The following is a 21,543-nucleotide window of genomic DNA, read 5'->3' as shown; positions in this document are numbered from 1 at the left end:
CGAAATGCAGGGGAACAAACAAAAACACTTGCACAACTCCATTGATGCTCTGTAAAAATATACTCCATCCACTGGAGATTCAGACATTCTTTCAGACTGAAAAGATTACCAAAAAAAAAAAAACAGCATTAAGAGTAATGCTGTTTTTTTTTTTTTTGGTAATCTGTGCAGGGTTGTCTTGCCCTGGCAACCAAAAACACACTTCTTTTGTGATATTTCGCGACGCTCTCGCTCTGATCAGTGAAGTCTGTTGTGCTCTCAGTGCTCTGCTATACGGGAGCGCGCGCTCTTCCGGCAGACGTGCCCTTAGGACCCATATAAGGAAATTCCGCTCCATCTAACGTCACACAGAGCCATACTCGAAAAAAACTTTCCGAAACTTGTGACAAACCGGAAGGAGTATTTTTGGAACAAAAATACTCCTTCAAACGTACAACTTAATTTTGGAAACTTTGTCCATGTTTAGCATGGGAATCCAACTCTTTGACAGTGTAAAAAACTCAGTATGCATGAAATAGCATTCCACCCCCCCCCCCCTTAACTAAATAAAAAGACACAAATACAGTTGATACTGAACTACCTTGATCAAGAGAGACTACAACAGACAGACTATAAAAACTATGAATTATCTTGTATCCACCTTCTTTGACTTTGCATGATTTTTGAGTCATTAACTGCTATAGATAAATAAAGAATAATGCACAGAGTTAGTTTGTCTAAATGACAATGTCATTGGTTAAAACCATTTGTTAATTATATAACTAAAATATAAAAATAAAGATACATCAAAAATTATTTCCAATTAGCAGACAATTACTATCATTTTCATGCTATGGCAGATAAGCAATACATAAATGGCCAATAATAAAAATGTATAATAATTTGGCTTAAAGAGGGGAAAATGTAAAGGAAAAAAAAGTGTACAGTGTGAAAATTGAATGTTTTTTTTATAAAATTTATAAAATAACACCAAGTATTATTTCTTTTATTTAAAAACTCTTTATGTCATGGTGGTTGGCAATGGGCAAATATTATCATTATAATAGTTCACAACCAGAAAACACTCAGTGATTGAAAGTAAAGATGGCAGCAGAAGGACACAAATTTCCACATCCAGTGGGCAAACAAACAATATGTCTACCGAGTTACAGACAAAGCGGCAAAGATGGATCAGCTCACAAAGTCTCAATAACACAGCTGTGTTCAGCCCTGCTGAACTCTAGAATGTTCTTCACTGGTCACTTCACATCACCAGTCACCATGAGCTTACCCTTTTCCTCCCGAAGCAAATTACTTTTAGGGACACCCTCCAGTGTTGATGTGTTTCAGGGTTTAGACAAGTAAATGCAGTTTTGATTGCTTGGCGATGTCCAACAGTGACCTCTCAGCATCCCGCTGGTCAAGAGAATTAAGAGGCGAACAGAATGCCACCGCTTCTCCCAAAATGCCCACAGAAAAAGACCCAAGACTGGACTAATAAAGCTTACCAATCTGGCAACCGCTGAGCTTTTCATTTCTCTAGCCTCAGCAATGAGAAACACTTGCTGTGACCACTGTTTAAGACCCCAAGACTCCAGTGACATTTACTCCTGAAGAGAGGATGGTGTTGTGTCTACAATGACAAGGCAGCTGCATGGTAATAAGAATGTGTGTGTGCGCATTAAAGGCTGTTTGTGTAAATGCATTCATGGCTGGCTTGTAACACTTTAGGAGCTGCTTTTCATAAGACTTTAAGTCGTTTTTGAAGTTCAATTATAGTGCTGCCTAAAAACCTTGACCGAGATGTCTGAACATAAAACATATGCAGCTGACTATCTGATGTCATTCGGTGCATCTCAGAGTATTTAGGAGGCAGCTGATGATCTGGAAAATCTTGGGTTTGGATTTTTCAGATTTTTTTTTTTTTTTATTGACTCTTCAACAGTAGACATGGTGAGGTTTAAAAAAGTTGAAAAGTTGAAAAGTTTTCAAACATGTAAATTACACAATGCATTTTTACAATTATCTTAAATAGGTAGTTAATATATATGAAATGAAATGAAATGCCTCATCTCAACAGATTATGTACGTCGATGTACGTCTGGCTACAGGCTCTGATCCTCATGTGTGAATTGCGGTGCTGAAGAGAAATAACGAGGCAATTGGATAATAATAGCTAACTGATAATAGGCTGCATAATAATAATACTAATTTAAAGGGGGGGGGGGGTGAAATGCTCGTTTTCACTCAATATCCTGTTAATCTTGAGTACCTATAGAGTAGTACTGCATGCTTCATTACTCCAAAAAGTCTTTAGTTTTATTATATTCATAAGAGAAAGATAGTCTGTACCGATTTTCCCCGGAAAAACACGACCGACTGGAGGCGTGGCGTGTGGGCGGAGCTAAAGAATCACGAGCGCGAGTAGGCTTTTGCGTTGAGAGCGTTTGGAAGCTGTGACATTACCGTGAGGAAAAAAACATCCAAAGCTAACCATGGCTTACAGTCAGATTGAGCCATTTATTTATGACCCAGAATCAGATCCCGAGGCTGAAATTGAATGAGAGCAGCAGCAGCAAAGACTCGCTCCGAGCGGGGCTCGAACCCGGGTCTCCGGCATGGGAGGGGACGCACTAACAAGGAGGCAGAGATATTTGAAGCAGTTTTACTCACCGCCTGCGATTTGTTTTTCTGGCTAAAATCAGCAAACGAAAGCTGCAGCCTTAAGCAAAAGGTACACAGTGTTCCTTTAACAGATATTCCAGGGATACCCCTATGCTGCACAGCTGTCAGACCGTTAGAAGCAAAATAGGAAAAAAGGACTAATTAACCAGTTAATAAATGAGTGGGCATTTCTGTCAGTGCTGAGAGCACACTGTTGGCTATTTACATAACCTTTAGAGGAGTCTGTGAATTTCCATTTTCTCTCTCTATGCTGAATAAAACATTCCTAATTTGACTGATGAATGTTGTGACTGCCTAATGGTAGTGTTGTCCTTGGAACAGAGATCAGAACTGCGTGCCTGTCCCTGTATTTTAATGAATCTGGGGAAACATCCAGACTATAACACACATACCCAAAATGTGTGCATCTTAAAACTAACCCTATTCATTCCCTCATCCCTTAATTGTTTTTCTTGAACGTCACCTAAAGCAAGATCACATTGACATCGAGAAAGGCCACAGTCAACCTGTTACAAAGACAGCCTGATTTGGTTCAGTGCCATCTTCGTCACGTACTACTTATCGATACAGCCGCTTCTGTATAGATTACGACTGTGTTAAATCTGAATGCAAGAACAGTGTTTAAAGCTTGACATTTTTTCATTAATGTATAGAATATAAAACATAGGCTAGAACCAGGTTTAATCTGGCCCCAAGAGGAACATTACTAGGGTTGCCTGATATCAAGAGACGAAATCCTTGAATTAGAGCTCCACACTTGCACAATACAGAAATATCTGCTACGTGTTTTACTAATTTGTCTCAACCTGGCAACCATATGAATGCTATGTCTCCACTGTGGATGAAAGCATTGGCTTTCTGAAAACAATAGTTAGCTTGAAGTTTAGCAATCTCCAATTGGATATTCTATTCACAAGAAAGTGTAATATTTCAAGTCTGTGTTTATTTATATTTATATATTTATTAACAGTGAAGCTGTGAGTTTTATTGCATTAAAAGCAGTGATGTTATGTTACCAACTCCTTGCTAAGAAAGAAAATGTAGCACTTCAGTGGTGGAGCTATTTTATTGATAAAAATTGAGGGGGAACACAGAATATTTGTATGCGAGTGCGTGAGCTACAGTGAAGACACCATAGTATTTCAAGATGCTTCTAAAAACAAAATTCTAATGTGAAGGAAGCGTGTTAATTTGTGCAATAACCTACCAGGAATGTAGAGATGATTTAATTAGTATATTAGAATGAATACATTATAATATAAATGTATATTAGTATTATATGTATTATTATTAATATTTATTTATATATATATATATATATATATATATATATATATATATATATATATATATATATATATATATGGTTATAGAGTGGTACAGTAAATCAACATAAATCAACTGCCTGCTCTGCGTATAGTTAGCAATGGCCTTAGTATGCTCTGTTCAATAAGCAGCAACTATGGTAATTCTGCTGAGGTGAAACTTAGTGTTATCCTGTATTGTGATACATATTGTATCGTGGTCTCTATATCGGAATGCGTATCGTATAGTGACTTTGCTTCTGATACACAGCCCTAGCATTTCAAGCCTGCTTTGACACACATCACGCTGTCAAGGTGTCACTGAGTGGTGCCTGTAAATGAACAAAGCTTTTGACTGACTGCGATTAGTCTATCTTACTCTCCTCACAGCATATAAAAGACAACATTGTACAAGCTTCTACAAAACCGACAGGGTGAAATGTTGCGTTCTTTTCAGAAAATTTAAACTAACAATCCGTGTTTGACAAAACATTGCTGAAGTTTTAGCTTTTGCCAAGTTCTCTATAAAAGTCTGCCCACAGTTACGCATTTGATGACGTGGTAAGGTCAAAGCACAATGGTCTTTCAATATCCACAATCTTTTGAGGCACATTTTTTCTAAATCAAATTATGACCAATGTCTTATGTTCACCTTCAGATCTTCAAATGGCAAAAATAAAACATAATAAAATCTGACCTTCAGCCATGGTTTTCTTTGAAATACTGATGCCAAATCATCCTGCAATAACCACAGAAACTATTTTGGCAGTACTGCGACCATGTTAACTAAAAGGTTGGAGGTTTGTTTTAAGCATCTTATTCTTGGTATCTTCAGCTGAAAGGAAATATGTACTTTAAGAACGCTTTTATTTTCCATGGTAGCTGTGTCTTTAATACCACAGATCATTGGCTTTAGCTCAGGAGACATGACTTTCTGTCGAGGCACTGGTAGTGGTGCAGAAGATCACAAAATGCATTGTTCGGATCATGTCTGACCCTGTACCACAAAACCTTAAGTTGCTGGGGTATATTTTTAGCTACAGCCAAAAAAAAAAAACATTTTATGGGTCAAAATTATTGATATTAAAATAGCTGTATAGCAGCCAAATATAGTCCTATCCTAACACATCATACATCAAAGAAAAGCTTTCGGATAATGTATATATATATCATATTCGAAAAATGTACCCATATTACTGGTTTCGTGGTCCTGGGTCACATGTACAGATTTTGAGTCACGGATCAGTTTATTTTTCAGGTCAGCCAAAAAAATAAAAAAAATAAAAAACACCTGGCAAGACAAACCTTTTACTCTATGATGGTTAAACTTAACAGTTAATCTGCAAATCACATATATGCTGAACCGTGGGGCCTGGTCTGTTCAGATCATGGATTATCTATGATCCATTACACCCCTAGGCAGCAGTAAAACTTTAAGTCTATAAAATACCTACCCAACTTACACTAATATACATTCTTTACATCCTACAGACAACTGCTACTGACAGGTTGGTAGAAGTTTATTTGGCATGCACTGGTCAGATGGTGGTAGAGTTCAGGTAATGACTCATGACTAGTAACAGTATTAGACATGCTAACGAGGAAATAAACCGTGAACGAGACACTAGGCTGCTCAAAACCTTATTATTCAGTAACTATGTCTCCCAATTACTCTTGACTTTCAGAAAACACAAACAATGGCACAGAGAGATACTGTACATGGCTCTCAATGTGGTTTATTAGCAATGTCAATCATTAAAGCCTCATTTGCAAGTACACATTTTTGGAGCCAGGAGACAATTGTGATTTAATGCCTTGCCAGATTTTATGGCTATTTTATTGGCAAAAAACTGAATTTATCTCTAGATTATTTTCTTTCTTTTCTTTTGATTAAAAAAAAACGAATACAGTGTGTAATCTTTCCAAAAGCATCAGTCATACATATTTTCATCAAGAAAATAAAATTACTATTTTCCAAGTTTATACTTCGTGCTCCATGTCTGATTCTGTGTGACAAACCAAGGATTTCTGTAAAGTTGCAAAGACTAAAGTCTCAAATCCAAAGAGATATTCTTTATCAAAGTAAAGACACCCCCCGAAAACGGCTCGCTCTAGCATGCCCCCACATCTTTATGTCACTATGTGGGAAGATTTGCATAACACCGCCCAGATGTTCACAAAAAAAAAAAAGGCGTACCATTTATTCTTGTAGTAGTTGTTGTTGCCGTGTTGTAATATAGACATTGTCTTTCACAGTGAAACACACAAACTACTTTATTTGGCCTTCCAAAAGAGGACGATATCCACTTCGTCATGCCTGAAGCTGATTTGTGTTGGTCGCTGAAGAAATGCATCAGCTTTGTACGGTGGATCGCCAGATCGCCTTTCACCGTGGACGAAGCAGAGTCCAGCCCGGGGTCATCACATGTGGTTGCCGGAAGCCCAACGGATGACCCTTTGTGGAATCCGCCGTCCTCTGCTCACTCAAGCCAGCCTCCGGTCACTGTAGGCCTCCAGCCTCAGCTCACTCAAGGCCGCGGTGTGTGATGCTGTTTTGTTGAGAAAGCAAAACTACTTTCTTTGGCCTTCCAAAAGAAGACACGACTAGAAATTGTGTTTATATCACGTTTATAATGGGTTTTAATGGTTATGTCTAATCGCTACAGCTGGACAGGGCATCACAATATGTTAATGAGTGCAACATTCCCTTCATGCACTTGAGGTATTCGGCCAAACACAACGCACTGGATAACTGGCCAATCACAACACATCTCACTTTTCAGACCGATGAGCCTTTTAAAAATTTACGCGTTTCAGATAGAAGAGAAACAATGTACAGTATGTGGAAAATGTTTTTTTTTTTTTTTTTTTTTTTACCTTAAACCGCATAAATACATTTCATTAAACTAAATAGTGTTCTTTTTAGCAGCATCATATGACCCCTTTAATAATCAGGCTCATCCAGACCTACAGTTTGGACGGTGGCCTGCTTCATGCATGTTATGTTTGTCATCTCTATTGTCCCTTTTTACAATGAAGCTATTGAATTGCAGAGCACATATTTTGAGTAGAACAAAAGAGCCACACTGTTAATGTAGGATAAATTTATCAGTCCCATTATCGTCCAAGTATTCAAAACCAAATAATTATTTCACGACCACCAATTTTGTAATAATTGAAGATGACAAAAGTAGAATGGAAAGATTAGTTATAGGTTAATCTTTGTAATTGCAAAGCAAGGTATTATCCCACAAAGCAGATAAAGACATAAGACTAGCATTGATTCTGTGGATTCATTAATTTCAGTAGCATTTTTCTAAATATGTGACACTCACATGAACCAGGGGTCATAAATGATGGAGGTAGGAATTATTATGATGGTGATGAAAACATGTTTAGAGTTCAGCCTCCTGCTGTGTCCATTTACATCTCAAATGCAGTTGGTCTGTATCACTAATGGAAGTATACTGTGACTAATTAAGGGATAAGTGTTGGTCTGAGTGTGTCTCGGGTATATATGCAGTCTGCCTTTATTCATTAGCTATCAGAACACGATGAGTCAATATCCTCCATTAGCTCACACTGATAGTGTCCTGACCATCCACCATTTCTATAATCACTGCCAACCATCCTCACTGCATAAGTAGAGGCTGGTATGCTGATTTTCATTTGAATTTCATTTGGAATGACAGTAGGATTTACTGAAGTTAGATTCTAAGAAATTCTAAGGAGGTGTTTTTCTACTTCAAAGTTCGTTTCTAATTATATTATAAAAAGACAAACATTATATGTAATATAAAATATTAATAATAAAAATCTTCAAATGGTGTCGCCAGAGCCACTGTCAACCCCAGAAGGTTAAAATGATTTCAAATTTGTTGTAATAAAGGATTTGTCCACTCAAATAACTTGTTCTTATTATTTCAGTCATTGTAACTGATAAAAAATACTGTTTCATATATCTTGATATTGTCTGAGACAATTATCATACCGTTAAAATATCATACCGTTACAACCCTACTGATCACACCATTAATAATAATAATATCTGTGACATGAATATGACAGTGCCGTGTTAATGCAAAAAGCACAGCATCATTTTAAATCACGAGTTTAAAGTTTCAAGCATTCAATTCACACAGACCGACCCTCACACAGAGAACCTGCAATCATGCAGGATAAAAATGCCTTTATATGACTAATAAAAGCAGAAAAACGTATTTATATATAAGTGAAGTGGGAATAAGTGCCATTTTTCTGCAGATATCAGAAAAACGGCAAATATCGGCCGAGGCGATATATCGGTTGACCCGGCCCCGGATAAGCCGAAGATGGATGGATATTACTCAAAATAATTTATTTTGCCTCCTGTATTCTAGCATAACTATTTGTAGACTTGTAAACTACTTCCTTTACCACAGCATTATGAGTTCATAAGTACACATGAGGAGGTTCAACGCCTCCCTCTCACTTCGGGACAAGAGAACAAAGGAGACAAACTAAGATGAGGGCTTTAGCCTGTCAATGTCTTCATAAGAGGCCTGCAGTTACAGATATTTTTATCAGGGCAAACCCACCAGTACAATAACACACATAGTCAGCACAGAGATGTGACCGCAAATGAACATGGAAACACATGCACAGTGCCTCTGTGGTGATTCTGCACCTTCGCTTACTATTTCGCTGTTTAATAAAGACGCTTACAAATCTGACACAGGATCAGAGTAAATGACTGGAGCAGTCCGAGATGTGACCTCCTATGGTCTTTAGGTCAAAAGAGTGCATCTTATGTAATTATCAGGGTTAGTAATGCTAAAAAAAGGGATGGAAAAGTAATCAAAGTATTTACTGCTCATCCTTTCAGGTTTATATGCTGGTCTGTGTGGATGCAATCATTCTTTGACTTACAGTTTTTGCAGCTGTGATGATGTACTGAAGGACCATTTCCCTTTTTGTGCTCAGGTCCTTCTCTCTGAGTGGCGCTTTCTTCTCTTCATTTAGATTCATATCCTCCTGAAAACAGACATGTAAAAGAAGAAAATCTTGTTAAAAGAAAAATCCTTTTAAAGTTCTTCAATATTGTGACCTGCTTTATCAGTATCTACATCATAATGGCAAGACTTTTGACCCAAACAAATATCAACATACTGTATTTTTGCTTGAAAAGAAAATAGCACTGAAGATGTGGTCTGTAAACTTAGCAGAGAAGAGCAAAGAGCTCTTGCATCTTTTCGTTTCAATGCTCACATAAATCAATTCATGCCTAACACCAGTTCTTTTTGGAACTGCAAATAAATTAAACTGCAGGAAGTCAACCTCTGCTTGTGAAACCATCTTCCCCACATCTTATAAACTAAAGCAAAGATTTTCATCATATTTTTTTTTTTATTCTTTAACATGTCTTAAGAAAGCATTTAGTAATAAAAAAAAAAACATTACATGAAGGTTTAATAAAAAGAATAAAATTAAAAAACACTGGGCTTTTAGGGTTGCAAAATTTGACCACCTAATGCTCATCATAGCATATGTAGTCATAGCATATGTAGTCACATTCAACATTTTAGGGCATATAAGCTTTTTCTCATCACTACACACCTTGTCTAATATTTTTAATGCTTTGATCGATTAATATGTCTCAAAGGTGTTCCAAAAGGACTAGGTAGCTGTGGCATCTTTTTACCACCAAAATTATAGATATTTTTTTATGCCAAAAATGTAAAGATCATGTTCCACGAAGATATTTAGTAAATTTCCTATTGTAAATATATACTAACTTATTTTTTTATTAGTACTATGCTTTACTTAGAACTTCAATTGGAAAACTTTAAAAAGGCGATTTTCTCAGTATTTAGATTTTTTTGCAACCTCAGATTCCAGATTTTCAAATAGTTGCATCTCGGCCAAATATTGTCCTATCCTAACAAACCATGCGTCAATGGATAGCTTATTTAGCTTTATTCAGGGTGATGTATAAATCTCAATTTCGGGAAAAAAAGAATTGACCCTTATGACTGGATTTGTGGTCCAGGTTTACATATATTTCCTGAAGTTTAGGTGTTTTTTTTATTGGTTTTAAACAAAAATTGCAATTCTGAAGCTATGCTGGGTCTCCGATGGGTTAAAGCTGAATCTAAAAATATCCCCTAGTTTGCGGCAGGAGTCATTAAGTGTTTTTGATTAAACAAACACTTTAAAAATGTAAATAGTTAATGAATAAAGGTCAGTTTTTGCTCAATTGTTATATGATTGGCTATTTTAAACATCTGTTTTCTATGTGGACACATTTTTGTATGCAGTTCTTTGAAAGAAAATAAGAAAATCTAATGGTCCTATTTCTAAAAAGATTAGAAATTAACAGTGAAACAGAAATGAGCATGTTCATAAATCTGAACCTGTTGTACTGCTAAGACAGACATTGGCAGATATATTTGGCAATTTTACTTCCCAGATTACTGAAGCAACACGTCTTATGCCAAAACAAACTAGCGCACTGCACTTCTCAAACTCACTATCTCTGACAAAGACAGAAAAAAAAACTAGGGTGCATCCATGGACAGTTTACAACTACCATCAACAGATAAAATGGGCACAGAAATCTCAACGCAAACAGAACAAAATCGATCAACAACAGTCCTAGTGTCCTCCAGTCTTATTTCCCTTTTGCCACAGTGCTCTACCTTTCTTCCTTTTTCTGAGATGAGAGATCAGCAGAGCCGTTTAGGATTTCACTGATGGGTTCACAGGCATGATGCAGTCCTTGTGTGTGTGAGAGAGAAAGAGAGAGGGGGATGCTGGGATAGGTGCGGATAGGGCTCAGAGCAGAAAGGCATCCATTACCACCATTGGCCCTGTCACCTCTGCTGGCATGCTCATGTATCTAAACTTGTACTTGCCGTGACTAATGACTGCGTCTCTTCCCATGTTATCCTCACTCTTCCTTCTCTACCCAGCAGTGGCTGCTCCTGTCACTCAATCCTGCGCTCGAAGACGCTGCTCAACTGCCAACACCACCTCCACTGTTAGAAAGGGCACCAACGGGGACCTCCATACAATAGCACTAACGCAATGGAGAACTGTACAATGTTTTAAAATTATACTTGTGAGAAATTTTTCCAGCGGACAGGTTTACTATAAAATTATTTTTATTATAAATGCTTATTAGATAAGATAACGTGCAAGTCCAAATCAAAACTATATTGTAGGGATGATTTTATTTGTGTGTATTTTCTTTTATTTACAACAAACTAAGCTGCTTTGCAAACATTTGTCAGTGACCGTATGACATGTGTCCAATACGTGATAATGATTAAGTGTTTTTTGAGTGTGTATTTCCTCGTCTTACTATGAATACAAACTGATTGAGGTCAGTGACCCATAACAATCCATTTCATTATGAAAAGGTTGTGTTTCCTCAAAACATAATGGCAAATAAACCTCTAGTGATTATTGTGGTTGGAAGGTTGATAAAGGTCATTGAGTAGGAATAATAATTACCTGGTTTTATACATGTCCACATTAAGTAGACGTGTACAATAGCATGAATGCAGAGCAACAAATCCCCCACTCTCACAGAATGTTTATTTCTATTTATGTGTGTGTTTTACAACACAATTGAAGTACTTTTCTGTGTTAAAAAAAATACCATACTTATCTTACCATCATTTTTTCAAAGATGGCAAGGATTTCCTTCTCTGATGTAATCTTTGTAGAAAGCTCCTCAAATTCAGAGGAAGTGGACCAGTCACCAGAAGAGGATTGCTTTGACATGTGGGAGAGGGGTGGCCGTTCCTTTTTACTGCCAGGGATCCGGATACTGGAAAATCTGTCCAGCTAAAAGAAGAGGAGACATTTGTGAGAGTTGAGTGAGATTTTTTTCTCCATTTAAATAAGCATAAAGAACATACACTACCATTCAAAGCTCTGGGGCAAGTAATTTACAATCTTACCAAATATTTCAATTTCCAATAAATGCTGTTCTTTTCTTTCGATTCATAAAAAAAAAAAATGCTGATCCTGAAAACTTGAAAAAGGTATCACAGTTTCCAAAAACATTAATCACAACTGTGATAATAATAATAATAATAATAATAATAATAATAATAATAATAATAAATGTTTCCATGAGAACTAATAAGCATATTATAAAGATTCTGAAGGATCGTGTGACACTAAAGACTGCCTTAATAACTCCTGAAAATCATACATTTTAAACATAAAAACAGAAAACAGTATTATGGTTTTATTTTTGCATTTTGCAAAAAATGTATAAAAAAGTAAAAATTACATTACATTACATTACAGAATTAAATGTTTCACACAAAAAAAAAATCTTAAAATCACTAAATTATAAATAAAAAGCAAAAAAATCATAGACTGTCAAAAACACAGATTCCCCCCCTCATATTGCATTTCTAATTTTTTCATAATAACATTATTATATGTTATTAATTATTATTACTATGATTAATAACATCATATTATCATTATCACTACTCCATCCCCAAAAGTTTTTCCATCACCATTATAGTTCTGCAGACTATAATAAAGGGTAGCACTGCACAAACTTCACAACAAATCTATAAGGCACAGCAGTCTTTTACATACCTTCTAATGGCCTCAAAAGACCAGCCTGAACTGAACAAAAGTTCAAAACTTTTCAGAACTTTCTCAAACACCCACCTTAGCCCTGTTAACTTTGTTTATGATCAGTGATAGCTTCCTTATTGTACGCAGACTTTCATTAGAAGACTGTCAGCTTCTCATTTACCATGCCTAACAAACAGAGTGTCAGGGGAGTGTAACTTGCCGTCGATTTATATCAAGGCAGTGGTTCCCCGCATCACACAGATAATGATTTCCTAATTAGATTAGATTTATCAGAAAGCTGTTTTCTCTCCCTCTGCCTGTGGGTGCAACGGGGAGAAGATGGGCGATTGAGATGTAAGCGTTGGCTGAAAAGGTGGGTGGTTTATTTTTAGGGGCCGTGCCCCCTTTCTTTCTAGGGGAGGGTGAATTAGCTGCAGTTATCGTCGGGAATATTTTTCAACAATCCCACCCACTGCACATTATGCCTGTGAGAAGGAGAGCAACACGCTGAGATAATCAACAATGACACTGATGTAAAATTAATTAAACACAAGCAGTAGATCAGAGTGTAGCTAGCGACTTCAGTGCACAGAGCCAATGCAGGGAGCAAATGCGTGGTGTCTGATACCAAACGACACCATCATCTGTCTAAATTGGTTTGATGCTACCCTAAAGTGTCTCTTCGCTACATTGAGTGATGGCACCGATCAGTTTAATCACAGAGATTCATCCCCAGTGGAGGGAAGAAGCGGTTTGCTATCCTACACTCGTTGAATAGATAAATAAATATGTTCAGACTCTACCTCGATAACAGCAACAGGCATCATACTGCAGCCGATGCTAACTGATCTAGATGATGAAGTGCTTTTCAGGGCTTTTTAGGCATTTATGAGTGAGCCTGTACCTTATTTTCATGCAATCTCTCTCTCCCTTTCTCACCAACAAACACTTTGATGTTACTAATGGCTCCATGCCCCTCCATTCCACTTCTGATCACTCCACCAGACCCCTCTTCAGTAATTCAGCCTCTCAACACCAAAACCCAATTTCTACCAGGACCAAACATCAGACCTCACTTGGGAAAAAAAAAAACCTCCATTATCTAAGGATATGATTCACTCATTAAAACATGTCCTTCACCATTCTGGAACCCCACAAAATCCAAAGAACACATCTGTTAAGTAAATGCGTTCATATTATTTGTAATTGAAACAAGAGTTAACTCAAAACTAAACATTTGGTGAAAACATATCCTCAAGTCACACATTCAACATATTTTACTCTTTAAACAACTAATACAAAAGCAATAAAATAATATTCATTATATTTTAGTAAGTATTGTAAATATATAAATTGCCTAGGCCTACATACAAACGAATACTACGTTCTTTCTTTAAAAAAAAAAACCCTGTGACGTCATCTATGTTTACACTATTGGTTAAGGGATGTCACACTATGGCCTGTGCGTTCGCTTCCTCTCATACTCTCATTCACTGTCAGAGTCAATGGTTCGCGCTTGGTAATGATGGCTGCAGTAAACAAAGTGTCCGCGGTCATTGTTCAAAGTCATACGTGTTCGGGCACCATAATACATCTAAGAATTTCATTAAAACACCTCGACACCGCTTGGCACGAAGTTCTATAAAAACTGTGCCCAGATCTTTTCCCATCCCTTCTCCCGTCTAGTCTAAAACTGTGGAACAACCAACACAAGTTTCGAAAACGAAAATAGGAACTTGTTTTTAATGACCTTCTCTCTGAGCGCGTCCAGTTCTCTTTTTTTTTTTTTTTTGTACACGTGTCACACAGCAGCTGCAGCTTCGGACACACACGCATAACAGCAAATAATACTTCTGCACAAAGTTTCTCATTTTACAACAGAAATGTGAAATCTGCTGCTATTTAGTCTCATGCGAACAGATATAGATTCGGACTAAAATTAGGGCTGTCACTTTTAGTTTTCGAAAATGGATCGCACAATCGATCGGACCAACCAAAAAAAGTTTCGAAAATGAAAATAGGGAACCGATTTTAACCAAATATGTACACTATTAATAAAAAAAAAATTTAATAAAAAAAATTTAGAAAATACCAGCAATTTTACGCACCTATAAGACTCAGTGACATTGAAAGCGACCTCTTATGCTGCGTTCACATCAAATGCAAATAGAGCATCTGGCGCGAATAATTTCAATGATAAGTCAATGTAAAGGCGCGTTTAGTCTAAAAACAACCGGTGCTCCACATGGAGATCTGATTTCGCCATCATCGAATCTGTCTGTTATTACATGAAGAAACTGAGACAAACTAAATCCAGAAGAACTGTGGTCGTATTATCAAGACGCTTGAGATGCTTGAAGAAACAGTCCCGCAAAGCTACCTGAAAAACAATGTTCAAGTATAATAGTCTTGTCACGATACCAAAATTATTGTTTCGATACCGATACCTAGTCAAGAATTGCGATTTCGATACTTTTTTGATACTTTTCCTGAAAAGGGAAAATACACTCAAATATCATTGCTGTGCTTTATTTTAAAACTGGGACAACATTCTAATAATAAAACACACTAATAAATGAAGTAAGAAATTACATTCAAGGTAAAGAAGAATAAATTTAGCAGCATTATCTCAGTTATCATAAGAAACATCAGATTAATAAATTTATCTTGATTCTGAACTTTGAATAAAAATATGAACAGCAATTATATTAAACAATGTTTCTGAAGTCAGAAGATTAAATGTCAAAAGATAAATATCAATTTAAGCAATGGCATTCAAAAAAAAAAAATTAGCAGCACTATCTCAGATATTGTAACTTATTCTGTCAGTTGTGCAACCTTTTCTTTCAGAGGAGAAAACTCAGCCAGTGAGCTTTAATGAGCGTCGTCTTTTTCTACCAGTCGTGGACCGGTGGCCACTGTATCACTTGTGCTCGATCATGCAGCATAGTGATGCGCGTGTCGGGTTTCTGTCCAACCCGCAGGTCCCGCTTTTATGAAATTATTTGGCCCGCCCCAGCCCGCAAATAAAGCAACATTTCTTTACCCACCCCGGCCCGCGCATCGGGGACATCACGGAAGATACGTTGCTACTAGACTCATATTTCTCGTTCACTGAAGTTCCTCCTACAGCAGTATGCGAGCTCTGCGCTATTAGAAGCGCATGTGCAGTGCATGTGCAGCTCGTAAACAGCACTGTGAACTTTTTCATCCTGTCAAAGAGTTACTCAAGATGTGACGGAGCACGTGATTTGTTGAATGTAGTGAACGAATCCGCCCTTCACTGAACAAGATCGAGAGATCTTCTCATTCATGAATAAGTTGAATGAACGGAATGAATGAGTATACAGGGTCAGGTGAGCCAAGCATGTAAATCTCGATCAGCAATCAGCAGATATATCAGCAGTTATAGGTGCAGATACGCTCATATTCAGCATACAGAACATAACTCCACGTGTAATCAAAGATTAATGTGAATATTCTATATGAACTGTCTGACCAAACAAATCGATGTAGTGATTTTTTTTTTTAAACACAGACGTCCATAGGGAGGCACTTGAAGCGTTTCTTTGCACACACCAACATGAAATACGTCTCTTACAAATCTGGAACGCGGTCATTCTTTGAAGTATCGATACTAATAAATTTAGGAATCGTGACATTTTTAATTTTCAATTTTAACTTTTGAAGTATCGGTGCACCGACCGTACAACACTAAAGTATAATGTGCAAAATAAACTTTTGCACAATACTTTACTTTACAAACGACATTGTTGCTACTTTATAAAGAATGAGCATACAGTCATTCACTGAACTGATTAAAGACAGTGACGGACAGCATTCATTTTTAACTAAATGTCAGAGTGATTGAGAGAGATACAGTATAAACATTATGTGTGGTTTTGTATTAAATAATGACCCAGATCATGAAATACATTTATTAGCCTTAGAGTAGGGGAAGCATCAACTTGGGAAATTAGAGCATCTAAGGAGCGTGTGAAAGCCATGGATTTATTTTTAATATTTTTAATTATCTTTAAATGTTCTTTAATGTTAGCCATACGTTTTTGTGGCTCTTTTTTTTTTTTTTTTAAGTATCGGTTCAGGTACCGTTTAGGCACCAGTACCATTTAAAAAATTTATATAGCACAGGTATTGTAACAAACCAAATCGATACCCAACCCCATCAATAACTAGATAAATTAAAAAATAATAATAATGATTGAAATGAGTTGTGCAGACAAATGTATACTTATTACTTACCATGAGCTGAACAGCTTCACAATCAATTGTTTAAGCTTTTAAAGTTGACCGCATGCAGCCTTATTAGTAATATTATGCATGCCACATGAAAAAAAAAATCATAGTACATTTGTAGTAGTAGATTAGTAAATTCAGTTTGCTCAAAAAAAACCTGAGCAAACTGATATTGCACATAATCAGCCTGGAATGCTCTGGTTAGGAGACTCAAAACACTTTTACACATGGGTCTTCTAATGGTCTCTGATATTAATGTCAAATATCAGATAGAAGGAAACAGTTCTAGGATGTTAGCTGTTAATGAAGAACAAGGCCCAGAATGAAAAAAAGAGTGAATATCTGACAGAGCGAACAAGAGAAACCTGAATAAAGGAATCTTACCACATCATCAGTAAGTGTTCTGATGTTCAAGTGCTATAAACAGTGTGAGAGAGAGAGAGAGAGAGAGAGAGAGAGATGCAAGTAGAATTATTTAAATGGCATTGAAAATGACATCGCAGTCCACATGGCAGGTGACAGTGTGCCGTCACATAGAAGCTTCAATATTATATACACACAAAAAAAGTAGGTTCTTCAGAGGTTCTTCAGGGTGGTTGTGGTGTTACTGCTCCACTGCCATACAAAGAACTCGTCTTGTATAGTCATAAAGAATGAATTTCTCAACTGTAAAATCTTTCTCAGATCAAACTTGTTGATTTGTCCTAGTGAGGAAGAAATTAATATATTATATTATATTATATTATATATACATATACACACACACACTAAGGGGTGTGTCGAGACACTTATCCCACAAAACGATACACAAGGCTGGGTTCATGAGAAAGAGACAGGATTTTTTGACTTTTTTTTTTTTTTTTTTTTAGAAATCCCCAATTATGAAATATATAGGGGAAAAATAGTATTTTATTAAACTGTAAAACACAAAATGCTAAAATTTTAGGTTCATTTTGAAATCAACTATGCTTTATGAAATGAAACGCATGTAAAAAATGCAGAAGATTTTGCCACAATCTCACTTGACAGGCAAGTAATTGCACAAAAATTATAAATAATACAAATAAAAATAAATAATAAGCAACCACTGATCTATATATGACTGGATCGCTCATGTTCTAAACCGCAAACAGGCATTAAAGCCACTGGAAGTGTTCAATCCGCCATCTCACTAATCCCTACGGCAGAGAGCACCACTGAGTCACATGCAAACCGCTTACTTAAAAATCACCCAATTTGAAGCAAATCAGTCAAATGGGATTATTTTTTATGTTATGGGTATTTAACCCTCAACAAAGGGACATGAGAGAGATATCTATAGAAAGCCTGACATGTCTACTTTTAAACTAAACAAGTGCTGCCGAAAACAAATATTCTGTGATAAAGTAATCCATATGAAAACAACCCGATGTCCATTTTTCACATCTCCCTTCATTATATCTAATGTGACCACGGCCCGCGCTGAATGCACTATTGAGATTCTAATGTTTCAAACTGAAGTGCGCTGCTTGAATACGCCCACACAACAGAAGACAACACAAGAGACTGTTCTTCAAGTTCTTTTTATTTTACTGTTTGCTTAGCGATGAGAGGAATAAGACAATTCAGCCCAAGAAGATGTGATTAATATTACTTCAGGATTTGAGATTTGAATTTCATCAATAAAAATAATGAAGCGCTTTATTCAGCAGAGATCATGAGTAAGTTTTTATTTATTTATATACTTGTATTAGGTTTCACATAGTGTGTAAACATTTTACTAGTTAGACTTTTTCCAAACTATAATTCCTGACTAAATGAATAATCAAGTGAAACATTATGAAGTTTCAATAACAATATACACTACTACTACACTACAGTGTTCGGAGTTAAGTTTTGTAACGCTGTGTCTCTGAGTCTGACCTCTGATGCCAGTTCAATTTCAAACAGCCCACAACTCTGCATCGTCAGCCAACGCCCAACCACGGGCTTCCCAAGACGTCACTTCAACGACTACTGAACTTCCTGCCAATCAGCAACCTCGGGAAACCCCATTTCAAACAACAACAAAGGGAACCCCCCTTTACACTGGATTGCAATGCAAGTAACCTCCAGACTCTGATCTGTACTGGTGTATCAAACAATTTTAACCTCATTGAGTAGGGTTAATTAAGTGATTGATGGCTGTCCATTAGGGCTGGGTAAAAAAAAAATTTTTTCGATTAATCGTTTTTTTTTAAATGTGGTCGATTCAAAATTGATTCTCAAAGGCCATGAATTGATTTTTTTCCATATTTCCACAGACATTGAATGTAAGATTAGCGTTAATCTAATTACAAATCTTCCCTACTAGATGTCACCCTCTTATGTGCCTTGTGCGATGTTACCAACTAACCTGTCATTCATTCATTCATTCAGTTTAAAGCAGTGGTTCTTAAATTCAAATGCAGCTCACCATATGCTGAACACACACACACACACACACAAAACTTTTGCAACTCACTTGAAGTTAAAGCAAATGGAAACATCATATACTACGCAGCAATCATCCTTAATTGAAGAAATGTGGCAAAACATCTCTGGAGAGAACCTCATTATTAAATTGGAAAGTGCTTTCCATATTCGGATCAACATGGGCTACATTTGTGAACGCACATTTTCTGCAATGTTGCGCATCAGGTCATGCTCCCGTTTGCGTCTTACAGACTGCATCTTAAAGCCTCTTATACTTTCTGCATCCGCGAGTCCGCTATGGACCGCTAGGCAGGCATGACGTAGGCTAAACATCGCCATCGGAGAGTGTGTACCGAGGCTCTGAGCAGATGACCGGACATGTGCGCGTGGTCAGTAGTCTTCAAAAGCACAAGTGCACATGTTCAGGCAGTGTGAAGAAGCCCATTGCCAATCGAATTAATCGGGCCGGGCTCGGGCTTGTGCGGTAAATGAGCGGCCATGTAATATGTTTCAATTAGCGCGAGAAAGATCCGAAAATGTATGCTGAGTAGTTGAAACAGAGGCATGCCTCTGACTATTTCGTTTTGGTAGCACCAGCAACTAAAGCAAAGTCTGAGGTTTGGAAAAGTTTTGACCTTGTTTATGATGAGAATAATGAGTGAATAATGACGCACCATAAGTGAGCGCAGGAGCACGCTGAAGACATCTACAGTGGATTCAATCATTTTCCTCCACAATAACAGGTAGGCCTTACCTAATCTTGGTGAGTAAGTTTTTCAAATAATAACTAAATATTATTTGAGTATTAAATGCATAATGTAGACCAAGTACGCTACATAAGCTAATGTTGGCATTATTATTTTATTATGTCAGCTGCTATGGCGAAACAAATCCGGCAGAGCATTAAGCTTAATTCATTTAGTTATTGCCAAATACCCATCTTAATTTAGAATTTATCTTATTTATATGCTAAATGAGCCTATACCTAAGGCTATTTATAGTGCGCTGAGATATTACGATGTTACAGAGGACTTATTTTATTTCTTTGTTCAAACTTCCAAGTGGCCTATTACGTTAGTCTTGTATAAATGACTCATTCCTGACAAAAGGCAAAAGAGCTGTGTGCGTGCGTACATTTGAATAATGTCGGATTGTAAATAGGTTCGGTCTTTAAAAAGCGGTCAATCAGAATGTACTTGTCGGGCTTGGGCCGAAATCTGTCGGGCTTAACTTTTAAGGCCCGATTACAGCTCTAATAGAAAATCGAATTGAAACTCGAAATCAAATCGAAATCGAATCGTTTTGAGAGCTTGTGAATCAAAATCGAATCGATCTGGAACATCTGAATCGATACCCAGCCCTACTGTCCATGTCTACGCAATTTCAGGTATTCCTGTAAACTTGGGATTCCACACTTTTCACTATATATATATTAGGGCCGGGACTTTAACGCGTTAACTAAGATTAATTAATTAAATTAAAAATTCCCGCATTTTTAATAACTTATTTTTGCACCGCAGAACGTTTATCACTGGATGAGTTTCGGCGGACCGATTATACTGGAGCACCAACTAGCGTTGGCATATCACCGCAGCAGCACATCGAGCCTCAAGTATCACCTCAACGCAAAACATATAGCAGCTAGCATGGACTTTACATTTTATGTTGAACTATGTATTATTTTGTTGGTGCAACAGTTTATGTTGAACTCTTTTATTGTTTTGGCCAAGGTTATTAAGAGTTGGACTTAGTATGTTATGGCCTCTGAAGCAACAGAGAGATGCTTTCTAATAGTCAGTGTTTCCAATGTTCTGAATGTAATTGACAGTATTGTGTTTTAATTAAAAAAACACTTTACAGAAGGTTCCAGCACTTATAAGCTTCCTGAATTTCTGAAATGTACTATTTCTAAATATGCTATTGCTACACTTAATGGCAAAAATTGCACTGGTCTGCTAGACTTGGTTGAACAAAAATAAACAATATTTTGTTGCTTAAGCTTATGTATTCATTCATTATTCAATGGTATACTATAAATCCATGTGAAAAAAAATTACTTCTCACTGCTCTCAGGTCAAATATTTATATGCGATTAAAATGCGATTAATTTCGATTAATTAATTACAAAGCCTCTAATTAATTAGATAATTTTTTTTAATGGAGTCCCGGCCCTAATAAATATATATAGGGGTGTGCCGGTTTCAGAATTGGTGATGACGGTTATGACGTGAGTCAAATGTGACGGTTCATAACATAACCGTCGGGGGGGGGGGGGGGGGGGGGTGGGGGGGGTGGCGGA

At 36.9% G+C, this 21,543-nt stretch overlaps 1 protein-coding gene across 5 annotated transcripts in view; it reads right to left on the bottom strand.

Annotated features, from left to right (window-relative positions):
* The window catches only part of LOC113055384 (protein diaphanous homolog 3), a 259,998-nt gene that overhangs the window by 220,690 nt on the left and 17,765 nt on the right, over window positions 1-21,543 (bottom strand). For 4 of the 5 annotated variants that reach the window (XM_026221660.1, XM_026221657.1, XM_026221663.1 and 1 more), the window contains exons 2-4: window positions 17,196-17,228; window positions 11,625-11,798; window positions 8,877-8,981 (exon numbers count right to left, since the gene is read on the bottom strand). In XM_026221660.1, the coding sequence (XP_026077445.1) occupies window positions 8,877-8,981; window positions 11,625-11,798; window positions 17,196-17,228 (312 nt within the window). The remainder of the gene's footprint in view (window positions 1-8,876; window positions 8,982-11,624; window positions 11,799-17,195; window positions 17,229-21,543) is intronic. The other variant, XM_026221662.1, reaches the window with a different exon arrangement.

The sequence above is a fragment of the Carassius auratus genome, chromosome 36, assembly GCF_003368295.1.
Source record: "Carassius auratus strain Wakin chromosome 36, ASM336829v1, whole genome shotgun sequence".
In the NCBI taxonomy this organism is placed as follows: Eukaryota; Metazoa; Chordata; class Actinopteri; order Cypriniformes; family Cyprinidae; genus Carassius; species Carassius auratus.
Note: the sequence above shows the minus strand (reverse complement) of the source record. Positions and strands in the feature narration are given on the sequence as shown.